The sequence below is a fragment of the Leopardus geoffroyi genome, chromosome C3, assembly GCF_018350155.1.
Source record: "Leopardus geoffroyi isolate Oge1 chromosome C3, O.geoffroyi_Oge1_pat1.0, whole genome shotgun sequence".
In the NCBI taxonomy this organism is placed as follows: Eukaryota; Metazoa; Chordata; class Mammalia; order Carnivora; family Felidae; genus Leopardus; species Leopardus geoffroyi.
The window spans coordinates 75,379,836-75,397,817 of NC_059338.1; the positions used below are offsets into that span (position 1 = coordinate 75,379,836).

General features: G+C 48.6%; 1 protein-coding gene across 4 annotated transcripts in view; it reads left to right on the plus strand.

Annotated features, from left to right (window-relative positions):
- FAM135B (family with sequence similarity 135 member B) overlaps positions 1-17,982 on the plus strand; it is a 281,119-nt gene that overhangs the window by 167,474 nt on the left and 95,663 nt on the right. For all 4 annotated transcript variants that reach the window (XM_045453577.1, XM_045453575.1, XM_045453573.1 and 1 more), the window contains exon 4: positions 16,078-16,217. In XM_045453577.1, coding sequence (XP_045309533.1) covers positions 16,078-16,217 — 140 coding nt within the window. The remainder of the gene's footprint in view (positions 1-16,077; positions 16,218-17,982) is intronic.

The following is a 17,982-nucleotide window of genomic DNA, read 5'->3' on the forward strand; positions in this document are numbered from 1 at the left end:
CACCTTCTGAGGCATGACACATGAACTGGCCCTCTGGTCCCCAGACTGTGGGGATCTGTATCAGGCTCCTTGAGTAGGCCCTCCATGCTTGGAGGAAGGGAGATGATACCTCTTTTCTCTCCTCCATTGGAGGAGGTAAAAATAGAGGCGGACTTCACAGCCACGGCTCTCTCCAAACATCTGCATACACGCTCTCTCCCAAAAATCCTTTCTTCCCTCTCCCTGACCTAAGGGAGGAGGGTCTGGAGCCGCGGTTCCCAACCTCTGCCTCCTGGGCTCTGCTTTTGGGTCTGGCCTCTCACATTTGTACACAGGGTTGGTTGTGGCCTCTGTCAAACTTCAATTTTAATAACCCATAAGAATGGTTGTTTTTGCATTTTAACTAACTGGAATTTAAATAAAAAAGACACAAAAAATTTTCCAAATCTAAGAAAAAAAGAAAGAAAGAAAACCCATGACGTAGATTTTAATCATTTAAATTTCTTTTAATTTTTTTTAACATTTATTTATTTTTGAGAGACAGAGACAGAGAGCGAGCAAGGGAGAGGCAGAGAGAGAGAGAGGGAGACACAGAATCCAAAGCAGGCTCCGGGCTCCAAGCTCTCTGCACAGAGCCCGATGCGGGGCTTGAACTCATGAACTGTGAGATTATGACCTGGGCCGAAGTTGGATGCCTAACAGACTGAGCCACCCAGGTGCCTATGAATCATTTTAAACAGGGGTACCTGGCTGGCTCAGTTGGAAAAACATGCAACTCTTGATCTCAACGTCATGACTTTGAGCCCCACACGAGGCATAGAGATTACTTAAATAAATGAGACTTTAAAAAAAATAAATCATTTTAAACAATTCATGATAAAAATGAGGGAATTTGTTTTACGTGTGATAGTTGTTATAATCAAAGATCCATAATGTCAATTATATGAAGAGTTTTCTTGAAAGAATTCTGTGTTGCTGTTAAGAAAAATGGTTGTTTTCACCTTTAGACCATGAGCTCTCCCACTCCAAATTAAGTGTGTCATGTTTCCCTTAGTCTGTATTTTTGCAGCATTAGGACATTATAACTGAAGGATTACTTGAATTTTTTTGGTTTTTCCCTTTCAGGTAAGTCCCAGGAGGACAGACCCCCTCCCTTTCTTGCTGCCATGGCTCAAGTGCCAGGGTTATGTCCTCCTTACTTGGGGCTTCATGCTGAGTCATGGATGGATGGCGGATGGAGGGATGGGTCGGTGGATGGATGGCAGATGGAGGGGCGAGCATGAACAACAGTACTTTCCCATCATTCCAAGACCTCATTGAAAGAACCCTTTCCCTCTCACCTCCCTCTGTTTCAGAGCTTCACCTGGGCACACATTCTCCAGTATTGATTGCTTTGCTTTAGAGCAGTTCAGGTCGATATTGTTAAAGTTTAAAGCACAATAAAAGTCATGACTCCTGACAATGAATGTTCTTGTTTATCTTCCTTGAAGTAAATGTACTTCATCTCGGCTTGCTGAAATAGTGTTGCTGGCCAACCCATATTTTTATGGACGGGCACCAACGACACTTAATAAATCTCTGTTGATTGTGCAACTGAATATACCAGGCACTGTGCTTGGCATTTTGTAAATATTATTTTATAAATCCTCAGAACAATCTTTGGAGTAGTTCTGTTCCTATTTTCAAAGGAGGAAACGGAATCTCAAGAGTTTATAAATGAGCAGAGTCAAGGAGTTGGGTGTTTCGGAGTTATTGCTGTGGCTTGGTCGTTAATTTTATTTCCTCAGGCAGATAACTTGACTTCTATTTTTATGATCTTTTTTTGTAATTGTCAGATGATAAGGAAATGACTTTATTAAATTAAAAAGGTCACTGAGTTAATAGCTTTATACTTTTTACAAAACTAATAGTATGTATATTTTAATTCCACCTTCAACAAATATCTACCAAGCAGCTACCGAACCTGCTCTCCAGGTTTTAGGTCTGTTTGAGCAGAAAGAACCTAGTGTGCACGGAGCACTTAGTCTAGTACAGGAGGTGGTCATTTGCACTCTAGCTAATGTCACGATGCTCAGAGAGGTACGGTGTGTAATGAGAGCCCGTAATCACACATTTGACCCTACGAGAGAGATCAGAGAACACCTCTGGGGAAAGAGACGCCTGAACTGAGGGCTGGCGAGTGAGCGGGGGTCAGCTGGGTCCTCAGAGAAGGGAGGCGCCAAGTGGGTGGAGGGAACAGAATGGGTGCAGGTGATATGCTGACAAGGAGGCAACGGCCGGCCAGTGTGGCTGCAGAGAAGTGGGGCACGGGAGCCAAGGGTGAGGAGGGGATGGACGGGTGGGAAGGTCAAATGGGCTTCGAGGACTCCATTGGAGTATTTTCCTTCATCCTAAGAGGTGTGGAAAGCTTTGGAAGCATTCCGATCAGGGGAACAGCTTGGTCCTTTTTGCACATTGGAAACATTCTTCTCTGGAGATATGGTAGGGGGGGTCATTGTGCATGAGGGGCAGGTGGCACTGAACGAACCCCCTTGTGGTCCAGGTGAGGGCAGGGGTAGCAAGTGGGCGAGTCCGCTGGTGGCTGAGACGGAGCAAAGCCGGAGCGTCGGCCGGGGGCTTACATTTGGGAGGTGACGGAGGTTACGTCGAAGGTGGCTCTCCTTTTCCTGGCTTCCATGCGAGGCCGGATCATAGAACCACTTACCAAAGTAAGGAACCTTGGAAGAGAAACTAGTTTTTAGCTTTTTTTTTTTTCTTTTTCTTTTCTTTCCTAGTGGTGATATGGAAAAGTTACTTTTCAACAGGTTACAAATGTGCGGTACCTTCGAAAATCCAAGCGGAAGATTTCAGTAATCAACTGGACGGATAGGTCCTGAACTGAGAGGACGAGTCTGGGTTAGGGACGTAAGTTCTGTTGAGTGGCCATGTGCTACATTCCATTTTATGTAGCAGACTTGGAATCCACAAACAGGCAGATTTATTGCTGGCATAGGGCTCACATCCTGGTTGCAAGGAAATAAATGCTGTGGAGTAAAATAAACCACTGGAAGGGAAGCGGGAGGCACCACCGGGGTGTGGAGGGACCGTGACTTTCAGAGAGGTGACTCCCAAAGGGAGTCAGAGAAACGCTACCAGAGTCAAGAATAAAACGAGTGGAGCCTTATTTCTCAGAGGCCGAGGGAAGAACATCTTTCCAGGAGGAGGAATTGACCGACATTGTGGGCCCCTGCTGAGAATCGAGCATGATGTAGGCTAAAACTGTCCTTAAAATCTGAGCAGTGCGTAGGGTGCTCCCTTGGTGGTGATAAGGGACCAGAAAGAAACCAGGTGGGGCTTTTTTGTGGGGAGGGGGAGTTTTGAAGAGTGCGTGGGGCAAGGAAGAAATCGGGGCTGTCAGTAGGTATTCTCTGGGGAAGTTCATTGCTATGGCAAGGAGAGAGTCAGGGTAGCGGCTGGAGGGGCTTCGAGTTCTGAGTTTTGTATGCCCTTTATTTCTGACAAGGGAAAGTTGACTGCATTTAGAATCCATGTGGAAGGAGCTAGTTGAGGAGAAGCTGAATATGTAACATGAAGAAGAGAAAATAATCGAAACGGCCATTAAACGTTTACTTTTCCTCCAGCCCCATGCTACATGCTATGGCTGCTGAGGTGAACCGCAGCACGACTGAGTCCCAAGAAACTCACCCAGACGTGTAGACTGGCAGAGCCAAGACGTTGGGTGGCCCCGAGGAGTGTGGAGCGGTGTGTATGGTAGCCCCGCGTTGGGTGGGGCTGGCCGCCCCGGGGCATCCAGCCGCCCTCGTCCCCTGACCCCTATGGCTTACCCTGGCTGACGGATGGTGGCTGTGGTGCATTAAACAGCAAGCTTTGCAGGATTGCCTCTGAGCCAGGGTGGAGCTGTGAAGACAAATGAGCATGACTTAACGGGCCATCTGGTAATTGAATCTAAAGCTGCAATAATTGATTCCGAGGACGTAGGCCTAGGCGTGCATTGATTTCGAAGCCAACTGGCTAAGCGTTGGCTGACACCCAGGCAGGTGCTGCTGTGACTTTGAGAAGCTGGTTATAGAGTTTGCTGAGACACAAAGGCTTTGAGAGATCTTTGGGAAGAGTCCTTCTGGGCCCCGGCGAGCATCCAGGCAGGGCCAGGGAGGGCCAGGAGGCAGGGTCCTGGGAGAGGAGGCTGGATTCTGGATTCTGCTGTTTATTCTACTCTTGGGCTGGATTCTCCATCTCCCAAAGCCTCCCAGTTCCTATCTGTGAAATGGGGTTATAGATGTGTGTGATTTTCTTTGTGTTGCCAGCCCCCATGTCGGATGTGTGGATTCTCAGACTTAGGACGGTGGCTCAGGGATGAAAAACGAAAAGCTGTCTTTCCTAGTGACGACTCAGCCTTCCTTTCGGGGTAACCCTACCCTTATTTTTGCTGGACTCCTGCTGAGCATTTAGTTTATTCAAGTACTCACCTCGGTCACCGGGAAGACCCAGATGACTGGCTTATCGTTTATGCCTTCACATACCTTGTAAGGATAGAGAAGCTGGGAGTATGCGGGTTGGTGGAAGGTGATGCCAAGATGAACGACTGGAAAGTCGACCACGCGGCACAACAAAAGTATAAGGACACTTATAGTGGAAGAGATGTGGCATTTTTGGTAACAATGACTATGCCAGTCATTGTCTTATCACCACAATGACCCTGTAGAAGAAGAGGGTCTCACGATTAGTTTACACATGAAGAACATTAGGCTCAGAAGGGTTAACTAACTTACAGGTGAATGGAGAGTCTGAACTTGAATACAGGTCAGATTTCAGAGCCTGTGCTGTTTGCAGCTACACTGACCGGGAACATCTCCATAAAGAGGTGACGTTTGAAAGGTCATCGAGACAGAGGCAGGATTCTGGGGTGAAGATGAGTCTATTGATTCATCAAAAAGTACTAATTGTGTGGATTTTATGCCAAGCACCTTGCTAGAAGCCAAGAGCACAGTGGTGAATGATGTACTCTGCAAGCTTAGAGCCACCTTTGGTCTGGTGACAGGCGCAGTGAACTATATCGCTACACAACAGGTGTTCTTGGCAAGCAGGTGCAAAATGTTCTGGGAACAGAGGAGGGGTGATTATCCTTGCTGGGGCACTGAGGGACGAACTCCCGGTGAAGGGGCAACACAAGCAGAATCTTGATGGATGAGAAGCAGAAAGCTTAGTGGGGAAAAATGTCAGAGGAAAAAGACTATTCAAAGAGTGCATACAGATTGCCCCCTTGGTGCAGGTGCTCTGCTAGACCCTCTGAGAATTATCAGTAAACAAACGGGGCTAACTGCAAAGAACTTGTATTTGGCATGGTGGAGGTTCCTAGAAGGTAATACCTCCTGACCGAAAAGAATAATTAAGAAAGCGATCAGAACCTTGAACAATAGTGTTCATTGATCGTGAACCGTAGACACCCATTTCCATCTCCTGGCTTGATGCTCATGACAACTCTGTAACTAGAGATCATACTTCCATTTTATGGAAAGCAAATTGATTAAAAGGGCATCATGGCCTTGTACTAAGGAAAAACGTAGACCCTCACCCAAGCCTTTCAGTGCCCACACCCCGCCATGTCCCAGTGGCCTAAAGAAGCTCTGGAATGTTCCTTGCAACTTCTTGACATATCTGTATAATTGACCAAAGGTACTGTATTGATCACCTCTGATGGGTTAGAAGTGCAAGATTCAACAGGTGATGCTACTGAGCAAATTGTAACATTTATTCAAAGAAACACAATGAGAGTGGTCCTTGTTAAGAACAAGGGTTATCTTGAGTCTAAGTCCTACACGGGCCCTGGATTCTGAATATTTCTGGTGCGTGGTGTGTGTTTGTGTATGTGTGTGTGTGTGTGTGTGTGTGTGTGTGTGTGTATTGGGGGAAGTGGATAGAAGGGTAGCATCTTCTGTGTGCTAAGTGGTGTTGAGGAGTAAATGCATGGGGTTCCCAGGTGAGGACATTCACTCTAGGCTGCAGCAGTCAGAGAAAGCTTGCTCACAGTGGGAGCCTTAAAAATAGGCCAGTGAGATGGGGAGGAACCAGCTCCTGCACCAGGACCTCAAGCTCTAGTTCCTGAAGTGTCTGTGTCAAATAAGCAGGTGGCTGTTCTAATCCAGCTGCACCTGAGACTGGCCCAGCTGTGGGCTGGAGCTAGGGGCCAGGTGCAGAAGTGCAGAGGAGGGAGTATCCCAGAGCTGGGTCAGGATAGCAACCCCTTCTGTCCTGCGTTTGCTGTGGGTGGAGTTGAAGGTCAGTTTCCAGGCTCAGCCAGGGCCAGGTCTGAGTCAGGGTGACCCATCGGAATCCAGTTGTGCAGGACTCTAAGGGAGAGCCTGGGGACATCGAGAGATGGAGGAGGTTTGAGTTGGAGAGGGGAGCATTGGCCCTGGAATAATTCCCAAGTTCATGTGCAGACGGACAGTCCTTCTGTGGCATTTGGCACGGACGTACAGCAGTAGGAGAAGGAGCTGTTGGAGGGGAGGAGGGTGTGCAGGAGCCTCCATGTCCCAGAGGACCAGCTGAGGCCATCCAGGCCACCCTGGGGTTTAGAGGGAGGGGCGTGGGGTGAAAGATTTGGAGCTGAGCACACAAACCCTGGCCACAAGGGCAGGTCTCAGCAAGGAAGGCTGGGCTGACCTGAGTGTGCCGTGAACATGCCTAGTTGATTGGAACCGGGGGCAGCGTTCGGCCAGTGCCTCTGGTGTGTGCAGTTGTCATAGTAGCCATTGCCCTAAACTTTCTGGGTGCCCCCCCGCATTGGCTAGTTGGCCTGGCCCCTCCCCCAGATGCTCATATTCCCTGTGATCCTTAAATCAAGGAGTTATGCCTGGCACAGCGCATGGCCTGCAGGACCCTGCTCATCACTCTGCCTGGCATTATTCTGATTGGCGGGTGCCTGCACTAACCAGTTTGGGATATTCTGTCCCCTTTCCCAAGTATAGGTATGGCCCAGGTGTATGCCCTAAGGAACAGGACGGAGGAGTCCAATAGGGGAAAGGTGAGGCATAGGAGGGCAGGGTCCAGGTGAGAATGTCCTGTGATTGAAAAGAACTTCCTGGCTTGGGGAGGGGAAGGGTTGGATGTAGCCCTTGGAGTGAGAAGAGGGCTGAGGCTGCTGGTCTTTCTGGACTGGTCAGTCCTGGTGCAGCCCCGGGCAGTGGGGCTAGCCCTCCCTCCAGAGGGACGTTCTGTTTCTGTGGAAGGAAAAGACAGTGACCACCTGTTCTCACCTACTGGGCACTGACTGTGGGCACTCCCTGCCATTGTAGGAGCAAGTCACGACTGACTGGGAAACCACAGGACAGTCAGGCCACGGTCACCGTGGGCCGGAGAGTGGCTCTGTGTTCCTCGGAACGTATTGGGGACTGTGACTGGGCCTGGCGTGGCCGCTGCTGCTCCCACAAATATTTGATTAGCTGCAATCACTGCTTTTCTTGGTTCTCCTTGCATATGAAGCATATGGCTGAGGCAGATGGCCCTGGAAAGTCTGAACCACATAAACAGGGCTCTTCGCCTCCCGTTTTCTGTCTCCTAATGACTTACCAGCACAATAGGTTTCGGGATTAGGAGACAAAGCCTTACACCCCAGAAAACCCCATAGTGTGCCCCTTTAGGCGCATTTAGTGCCTGCTGTTTGCCGGGGAGCGTAGATCGGTGTGGGTGCTGGCCCATCGTGAGGACGTAGCAGGAGACAGAGCCAGCCTCATGAGCTAGCTCTCGAGCTGAGATCCAGCTCACTTCCTCAAATGTTTATTAAACCCGCTGCCAAATTCTCAGGGATTAGGTCACTTGGAGCTTTGGGCAGCCAGACATTCTATAAATATTTGTCCGGCCCGGACAACCGCCCAGAACACCGGCTCTGTGCTAAGCCCTCACCTTACTGCAGCGTCCACACTGATGATTTAGACCCAGCGATAACATTGTAGAGAATTTTGATTTTATTCTAAGTGCCATCAGGGGTGATGACGTCCGGTTTATATTTCATATGAATAGACACAAGAGTGGAAATAACAAAAGCATATTTCAACATTGAGAGAAAATCCTGAAAGGACACGGAAAGGATTTGATTAATCAGAACCACATTTTGAATGTGAATTTGCAGGATTCGCAGATGATTGATAAGGGGGTGAGGGGGAAGAGGAATCAGAGATGGCCAGGAGGCATGGTACGACTATGGGTAAGAGACAGCAGGAGAAACACATTTGGGAAACAAAATCAGAGGTTCTGTCTTGGATGTGTGAGTTTATGGTGCGTATCCAACATCAAAGGAATAATGTCTTGGGGCTGAGGGATCGCGCGCACCCACGCGGGAGAGATGGGACTCTTGTCACACATTTGAGAGCTCTTAGCTTCTAAGTGGTGTATAAAGTGCTGGAAGTGGCTAGGGTCCCCTGCGGAGACCGTGGGAGGAGAGAAGAGCTCATAGGAGAGAAAAGACGTGGGTCGAACACCCTGATGGAAGTCTACAGTGCAGAGAGGTGGGAGATGCAGGAGGAGACACCCCATGGGATCGAGGCAGAAGCAAGGTGGCCAGGAATAAGGAGCCACCTCGCTGCCCCCTGGAGTCATATTGTTATTGTCACTTCTGCTCAGAATTGAGGTGGAGGGAGTTAAATCTCACCCCACATCTCCCAGCTGGAAAGCAAGGAGATTCTGCATGCTTCTCCGTCCTTGCAGGCAGTGCCCCTGCCCTGGTCAAGACAGCTCTTGACAGCTCCCCAGAGCTGGAGGGCAGCTGAGGCTTCCCCTTGCATTTTCCCTGAAAGTTTTCTAGTAGCCAGTAGAATTCTGCTGTGAGTAATTTTTTTTAAGTTTATTTATTTAGTGTGTGTGTGTGTGTGTGTGTGTGTGAGAGAGAGAGAGAGAGAGAGAGAGAGAGAGAGAGAGAGAGAGATATTGAAGCTCAGTGCAGGGCTCGAACTCATGAACTGTGAGATCATGATCTGAGCTGAAACCAAGAGTCAGATGCTTAACTGACTGAGTCAGCCTGGAGCCCCTGTTGTGAGTACTTTTTAATAGTCACATCAGCTACACACTCCTGTCCATGTGGCAGTACACGCATGGCTGTTTCTCTGAGCACCTGTTACAGGTTAGTCCTTATAGCAGGTGCTGTCACAGGTTGTCTTGCTCAACCCTGGCAACCCTCGAACAGGAATGCTCTCTCCCATCCCCATTTCACAGGGGAGGAAACTGAGGCTCAGACCGGGGTAAGTTCCTTGTTCATAGGAACACAGTGTACAGGTGGAGAACCCAGGGCAAATCCGTGGCTTTTCACTCAAATCTGTGTCTTCTCCTTGCAAAAGCAGGAGGCCATGTACTGCACTCTGCAGTTGAAATGCAGATAGAAACACCTGAGTTGGCCGGGTGGTTAGGTCCCATCTAAAGGAGGCGGGTGGGTGAGCCGTTGGGTCACTGGAGTCTGTTAGAGGCGACGCGCTGGCCTTTCACATTTGAGATGAGATAGCAGTGCACGTTATGGGCTGACAGAATAGGTACCAAGTGCTGGCCTGGCTGGGCCCCCTTTGACAGGTGGGTTGCAGTGGTGATAATTAAGTAATTACGCCCGCTCGGTGTAGACGGGACAGGGCTCGCTGCGAAATTGCACCTGCAGCCATGTTCCTTTTCAGTAGGTTCAATGATGATTTTTCTGCGTGCTTTGGATTAGTTTCTGTAAGCAGGAATTCCTGCTCTGTGTAACTTGAGTCTTCGTGCGGAGTAGGCTGAGTGCCGGGACTGCTGGGATTCAGAAACTTGGGAGTGTCGCCTCCTTCACCCTGCACTCACTAATGATGGAGTCATGGGTTGAGTCCATGTGTACCCGAGTGACCACAGTATGCATAGCCCACGGTTACATCATTCCAGGACTTCGGCTGTTATTCTGTAAGACGCAAGTGATGGAGTAGTGTGAGTCCAGCGAGGAGAGAACAAAGTTGGGAAACGTTGGACTAAATACTGAAGACTATTTCTTGTCATTGTTGTGCTATCACCAGTGACTGGCATTATGTCTAACATACCGCCTGTGTGGTTGTTGGGTTCCATAACACATATGCAAGGAAACAAGCTTAGGGATGAATGGGTGCAAAAAAGTACAAGATGTGGCATCCCTGATGTACTACCTTTGACGCTGAGGACGTAACTTAACCTCTGTGGTCCTGAGCTTCTTCATGAGGATACAATGAAGACTCTCATACCCAACGTCAAGTGAGACAAGGGATCTGAAGTACCTAGAACTCAGACCAATCCCAGGCTAGCTTCTGTAGAGCGATTTGCAGTGGGTGAACAGTTTTGGATGTAGTACACCTTACAGAGAAGAGACATTTGCAAGTCATGCGGTTAATACATAATGACGTCTAGACTGCAACCCAGGGCTTGCCACCTCAACCCAAACTGGTTAGGTGGGCCATACAAGATGATGCAAATGATTCGATGTGTCTGGAGAGATGAGAAACTCATTCAGACAAGGAGGTGTCTGTGGAGATGAGCAGCTCAGGGATTACCCATTCCCTATCCATGGACAGCTGTGTGGGACAGATACACCCCACGGGGAGCTCTGATCGTTCAGTTCCAAATTCCAGTGTCTTGCACAGGACCTGACATGTAGCAGGTGATTAACAAGGAGTTAATGAATAAATGAATATGTTTTATAGTAAAGAAAAAAACCCACAGAAACTTGGGATTATGGATAAGGCATAAACTCATATCCTTGTTCATTAAAGCACATTATTTTCAATATTCCAGGGACATCATATTTTAGGTAGAAAGCAAGAAAAATGTCTGTTAGGGGAGTTTAGATGGATGGTGCAGTCGGTTAAGCATCCGACTCTGGATTCAGCTCAGGTCATGATGTCACAGTTCATGAAATCAAGCCCTGCTTTGGGCTCTGTGCTGACAGCATGGAGCCTGCTTGGGATTCTCTCTCTTTCTCTCTTTGCCCCTCCCCTGCTGTCTCTTTCTCTCTCAAATAAATGAACATGGTGTTGTAGGTAAGCGATGAATCATGGGACTCTACCCCCCAAACTAAGAGCCCACTGTATACGCTGCGGTTAGCTAACCTGACAATAAATTATATTTAAAAAAACAATAAAATAAAACAAAAAATGTTTCTAGTTTTTTCAAATAGATATACAAATGACAATATGATGTGCTTCAAAAATTGAAGGTACAAGTCCATTCACATCTCTGCAGATATCTCACCAAAGTGCTTTTTTTTATCTAAGTGCCCTGTTAGCAAAATGCTAACCTGCTTCCCTCATCTCACGGGGGCTGAGAAGACCTGGGCTTATAAAATGAAATGGGATCCTTTTTAAGAAATTTTTTTTAAATGTTTATTTATTTTTTGAGAGAGAGAGAGACAGACAGAGAGCAATCAGGGGAGGGGCAGAGAGAGAGAGGCAGACCCAGAATCCAAAGCAGGCTCCAGGCTCCAAACTGACAACACAGAGCCCAACTGTGGGGCTCAAACTCATGAGCTGTGAGATCATGACCTGAGCCGAAGTCGGACATTTAACTGACCGAGCCTCCCAGGCGCCCCAAAATGGGCTCCTTTTTTGAAAGCCAGGTTGGGAAAGAACTGGGTCTGATCCTTCTCAGGCTACTAGGGCTTTTCATGGCCACACGGATGTTCTGTTGAAGGTGGTTCTTTAGAACTCCAAGAAGCTCGTAGCCTCAACGATGAGCTTGCTTGTTCAGCCATCTGCATAGGACTTGGGGGCCCTGCCTCAGGACTTCAGGTTATTACTTTTCAGGTGACATTTATATGTTCAGTCATTGCTATTCAAAGCACAACCTTTGTGCCAGGTTAGATGGATGCACAGAACTTTCCAGCTCATGATATAACCAAACCAACCTTCTACTCGTGAACCCTGGAGCCATTGTGAACATCCGGAGCCATCATAGTGGGCTCCAGCTTTCCTCAAGCTACTTTTATTTCCAGGAAACAGTATTCCGTGCTTTATCCATACAGGATGTTGACACCTCTTTGGTTGGGGCAAGTCTGTCCTAATCCGGTGGGTCTCCCCACTTCCATACTTCAGAAAAAGTCATCAACACCTTGGCTGTTTGCTCCCAGGGGATTCTTCTCTCCCTGTGTGGATTGTTTTATTTGGGGACAGAGTCTCCAAGAAAAGAAGCAGCTTTGATGGAGTCACAGAAGGTCATGTCCTACCTCTCTAACTTGGCAATGAGTGTTCCCCGGCCCTACCAGCCATAAAACACTTAGACGATATGGGACTTTGCTCTGGTCATTCTCTAGAGAAACAGTGAACACCTGCTTCAAGGTGGTTTTCTTTTCTGCCTATTCTTTGAAACTGGTAGAAAAAAAATAATAACTTTTGGCTTCAAGGTAACCTTCTGTTCTTCCTGTTCCTGGAAATAGCCAGAAAATCACCTGGCATAAAGATCATCATCATTATCATCTTTATCTTACTAGGGAGTCTGGCTGGGTTTGGGGAATTTTATAGTTAAACATACCCCTTTATTTCTCATCTCGTCTGAGTCTTAGATTCACTATGGAAATCAGGCAGGGCATGATTCTTGCCTTATTTGCACTCCGATTTCATGGCCCGCCCAAGGCCAATGGTGAGAAGATGGTGGGGCAAGTTTAGAAAGCAAGTCTGCCTTACTGCAGATGTCCTGTTCTTTAGAACGGGATAAGAAAGCTGAGGTCTTGACTTTGAGTCGCTCTTACTCCAACTGTTAGAGGATTCTCGTGTGAATATGGCCTGGGTTTGAAGACATTCGCTGGTAGCTTCTCAGCATCTTCATCTGCCAACAGCCCAAGCCTCCCCTGGCTGTCCTCAGGCCTGGAGGGTTGGAAGAGAATCTCCCGGAGTTTTGACCATTTAGCACACACTTGGTTCTCTGGGCGGCTCTGCTGTGCAGGCAGAACCATGGCCATGTTCTTGGAATTGGGGTGGGGTTCCTTGCACAAGTAAATGTGCCACCAGAGGGCTGCAGGCCTGGATTCTGGGGCACTGGGTACACATGCGATGAACAGCACCTACACTCTGTAATCTGCAGTCACGGAGGCCCTGGGGTGGGTGGGGGCGCCTGGCAGAGGGAAGGTCATCATTCGAGCTATAGACATTTGGAGACACTGCCAAAATGCAGATTGTTGATATCACTCATTTTTGTGGGGGAAACCCCCCCCCAAAGTCTTTTTACTCTGGTCTTCTGGCCTGAGACTCCAGATTGAGCTGTTTGAAACTCATCCCTTGAGTTTCCTCATCCCTGCCATTAAGGAGTTCCTCTGCCTCTGTGCTATTCTCTTTTCCCTGCTCTTCTCCTCTCCTTTTCCTTTCCATTCCTTTTTCTTCCTCCTCCTACCTTCTTTCCTCTGCCTATTTCCACTTCCTTATTTCCTTTTTTTTTTTTTAAGCACACTCCATGCTCAGTGCAGAGAGCCTGACATGGGACTTGAACTCACGACCCGGAGATCAAGACCTGAGCTGAGATCAAGAGACGGACGCTCAATCTTCTGAGCCACCCAGGCATCTACGTTGTTTCCTCTTAAAGTTCTAACTGTCCTTTCAGATCCTTATGTATGGTACCAACCCTGCCACGCACAACAGCAGACAGATATTTGGGGAGACACTAATCTCCGCCCTCTCACTGGGTCACTTGAGTAGAATCTGCTCACCTGACAAGTAAAAACATTCTAAAGAGAGATGTGGCTCTTTACTCCCCAGCCAGGAAAGGGCAGCCTCCCGAAGTATCCCAGGGTCTTTGAGGGTAGAGAGAACACACATTTTCTTCATCTCTGGGCGGCCAGTGCCTGGGATCTCTGGGTGCGTAGAAGGAGGGGGAGCTGGAACAAGAACCTTCCGTCTGCCCACGGGGGCTGCATAAAATAAGCTGGAGAGCCAGTCCTAGAAATTCTAGGAAGAGGCCTTGCGGATGAGAAGAAAGTAGCATTTCCTTCAGAGTGCAGGAGGAGGGAGCCAAGATGATGGGTAAGGTGTCCGAGTGTGGGTTGTCCTTATTGAGGGGAGGAGGCAAGCACCATATCAGTGGTGCCCACAATCCCAAACGGTGTCCGTGATCGGCGAGCCTTCCCTTGAAGGAAACACCTGTTGATGTCCTACTTGATAGTAATGAGAAGATGACACAAGAAGTCCCATCAGGCGTAAGAAATGCCTCATCCTGGGCTTAATGGGGCCGTTTGGGATTTGGTGATCTCTAGATACCATGGAGTCTTGTGGTCTAGATTGACAGTCTGCTCAAAAATCAGAGAAGTTTAATTTCTCATAGAAATGTGACCGGTGGAATTGTCTTCGACAGAGAGCGCCCAGACCTTTCTCTGAGCACAAAGCGTCATCTTACTGCGTATTGCACACCCAGTATGTGCCTGGTCTTAGGATCTTGATTTATTTTATGCTCTTTATGTCTATATGGATCCCAGGTCAGGGTGGATATGCCCGTTTTTCACATGGAAAGCTGCTGTTACAAGGGGTGATGTCACCTGCCCAAGAAGGCTGGGTGATTGAACTGTTTTGCTGGCTGTCCCTCCTGGTCCTGGACGCCTCAGTGCTGCTCTGACCTTCAGAGTCTTTACCCCATCCATCCTCTGCCGTGCTGTCGGGCCGGCTGATAGATCAACTAGGCCTTGACAGTGATAGAGAAAGGGCTGGTGTAGCAAATAAAAACAGAAAGGCATTTGCACACAAGGATCACTTCTATTTAAAGGCCGCATCAATTTGAATCCAACGGGTCTAAATAGGGCTGCATTAGCCCAGTAATTTTATTTCCTTCATGACGAAGTGCAAATTAGAGCAGGCACATCTGAGCAGTCTTGGTAATGACCTGGGATTTTACGTGTTTTTGTTCCTTCCTCTGAAGCTACAAGACAGGTCTTGGTTTGTGTGTCACTGTGCCCTGGTGGGGGCGGGCAGTGACCCTTTGTCCCTGTTTCCAGGGGACTCTTCAGGCCATCTGAGGACAATGCACAAGGCAGTTGAGCTGTTTTTCTCTGCTGGTTGCACTGATTTTTCTTCTTATCTTCTGGGCTGTCTTTGCAAACATGCTATTTATTTTTTTCTGTAGTGATTTATAGAGGACCTGCCTTTGGCTAGGCGACAGGTGCATTTTATTCATTCACCCGAGACTTCTTTCCTTGGTTGCTAAACAGATGGGTGTGAGGATAAATCCAAGCAATACCTCGTCACATGGCAGACACCAAGATGCCCGCCTCTTTTCCTTTGAGCCACGGTCTCTCCATCCGTAGTAAAATCTTCTCTAGCAAGTTCCTACGAGGATTAGGGAAGAGTAGCAAACGTGAAAGCTTGTTGGAAGCTGTAAAGTGCCACGTGGTTGGTCATTATTATGAACAGGTAATCATTGCTTTGTTTTGTGTAAATATTAGCATTACTTATTTGAGAATATTTTGATATTGTCCCTGGTGTGCAGTTTATATGTTAAGTGGTTCTGAGAAGTTCACCCACTTGCTTTCCATACCTCTGGCCGGTGCGTGCAGTAAAGTCTCCTGTCATCATCAGACAGGTGAGTCTTCCTGAACTTGAGTTTGATTCGCAGACAGTGCTTAGGAATTGGAGTTTCTTTGGAATGCTTTGGAAGACACAGAGTTCCTTTGAAACCTTGATGTCTAATACAATGAGGATTAGCACACGTACCTAAAACTCAAGACAGGGTGTTCTCCATATCATACATGATGTGAACAACATTTTCAGGAGGGAGATTCTAGGGGCACTGGGGAGTTCTTGGAGGAGGAAGAGGTTTCTGTCCGTATCTTCTCTGTTCTTCTCTTCCTCCCTGCTTTCAGGAGAGGAGGATTACGGAAGGCTTCATAGAGGTGAGTAGGTGAGGAATTTAGCAGCCACTGATTTCCAGCCACGGAGCACTGCACGACAAGATCGTAGGGTGTGTAAGGGATTAGTAAGGTTCTTCTGAGAGGCCAGCCCAGTTCACTCGACAGGAGTCCTTCTGTGATTTTAATCTTTGTTCATCGCAATGCGTTTGGGGGCCATTACTTTCTTTGGGCTGGACTGACCCCTGAGGACCCTGCGGGAGTAGGACGGCACTGGAACTCACGGGCTCTTACTGGGATTTGTTTTGCAGACGGCAACAGCCTGCACTCCGCCTGCGCCCACGAGAACGCCGTGCACAGCCGGATCTTTCAGATCTTATACAGGAATGAAGAGGTGCCCATCAATGACGCCGTGATCTTCCGAGCTCATCTGCTCTTAGACGGAGAAAGGGTAAGTGGTAGAATCTGCCGCCAGCCACGAGGTGCTGTCCCCTCCTCCCGCCTTTTGTCGCCATTCCCAGGTGATGGTAAGTGACGGAGAAGCTATGGATTTGCCCTAAAGGCTGACAGGGATTCATGGCTTTAGAGAACTCATGCATGTATTTGTTCTTTCCGGTACTCATTCTTTCACTCATGTACTTCCTCCATCCATGTCCCACACAGTCTCCATTAACCGACTTACTGAGGCTTTGATTCCTTCTTTCCTTGCCTGTTTGTTCATCTGTTTGGGCAGGCATTCTGTCACGGAGTCAGTCAGCAGGCACCGACTGTCTGCTCCATGCAGGGCTCTGGGCAGGGCCCTTGGATGAGGGACAAAGCTGGAGAAAGTGGCAGGAACTCTGCCCTCGAGGGCTTGGTAATCGAGTAGGAGAACAGGTATAGAAGCCAGCACCCTGGCAGGTGATGTGCACTCTGCTGGCTGTAGGCACAAATAAACGAAGGCACCCCGAGGCTGGAGAGATGAGCTCTGTGGGAGGGATCGATGCTTCCACCAAGGGGCTGGCTTTGAGATGCACCAACTAAGAGTCCCTCAGACTAGGACAAATAGAAAGGGCACTCCATGCAGGGGCAACAGCATGAGGTGAAGCCCACTGACCTTGGGGGGTCTCATTCCGTTTGTTGGAAGCTTGATTGTAAAATCTCTATTCCGGGACACCTGGGCAGCTCAGTCGGTTAAGCATCTGACTTCGGCTCAGGTCATGATCTTTTTGATTTCACGAGATGGAGCCCCACGTCAGGCTCTGTGCTGACAGCTCAGAGCCTGGAGCCTGTTTTGGATTCTCTGTCTCCCTCTCTCTCTGCCCCTCCCCTGCTCATGCTCTGTCTCTCTCTGTCTGTCTGTCTCTCTCTCTCAAAAATAAATAAACCTTAAAAAAAAAAAAAAAGAAAACTGTCTATTCCTCAGGTTAGCATGTTTCGAGGGAATATTCGGAGGCTAAGGCATTACGTGCACTTCCCCAGTCCCGCCTCTGATTCCCATTGCCGCGCTCCAGCTGCTCGTTTCCTGCTGGAATGCCTTTAACGATATGGCAGTATATTCCCATTTTAGGAAGGTCCTTAGGCAGCAGGTCCCCCCACTCACATTCCCCACCTGGTGTGCAGAGCGCCTCCTGCTGGCCAGGTGCTCTCTTCCTCCTGTCAGGCCCTCCTTTCCGTCCAAGTCCTTATGGTCCACGCAGTGACCAGGTTCCACCGTGTGGCTACAGGTGAAAAGCTGTGGCTCATGTTTCCTTCCTCCATCCATCCATCCATCCATCCATCCATGCAAGATTTACTGAGTACCACCGATGAGCACCTATGAGGGGTAACGATAAAATAGTGACCAAGAAAATACCCCTGGTGTCTCGGGACTTATATTTTACTGGCAGATCAATACATTTCAGTGTAGTCAAATAAATAAGTCACGGACTTCCTATCCCTGAGCTTCCTGTGGCGACATGCTCAGCCCACTTGTGGTGAGATGCACTTGCAAGGGCAGGAAGGGGGGGCCTGGAACCCCATTGGGGGTCCTGCGAAGCCATCACTGGTCCCAAAGTGGAGGAGGTCCAACTCCGGGAGACGACTTCTCTTCACGGTTGCCCAGTGCTCAGCTCCTGCACAGCCTCCACACGGGGTGGAGGTTGTTCCCTGAGGACAAGGGATAGTCAGGAGAGGCCTCCCTGAAAAGCCTACATTGAGCTGGGGTCCACGTGCCCAGGAACCAGGCATGCCAGGAG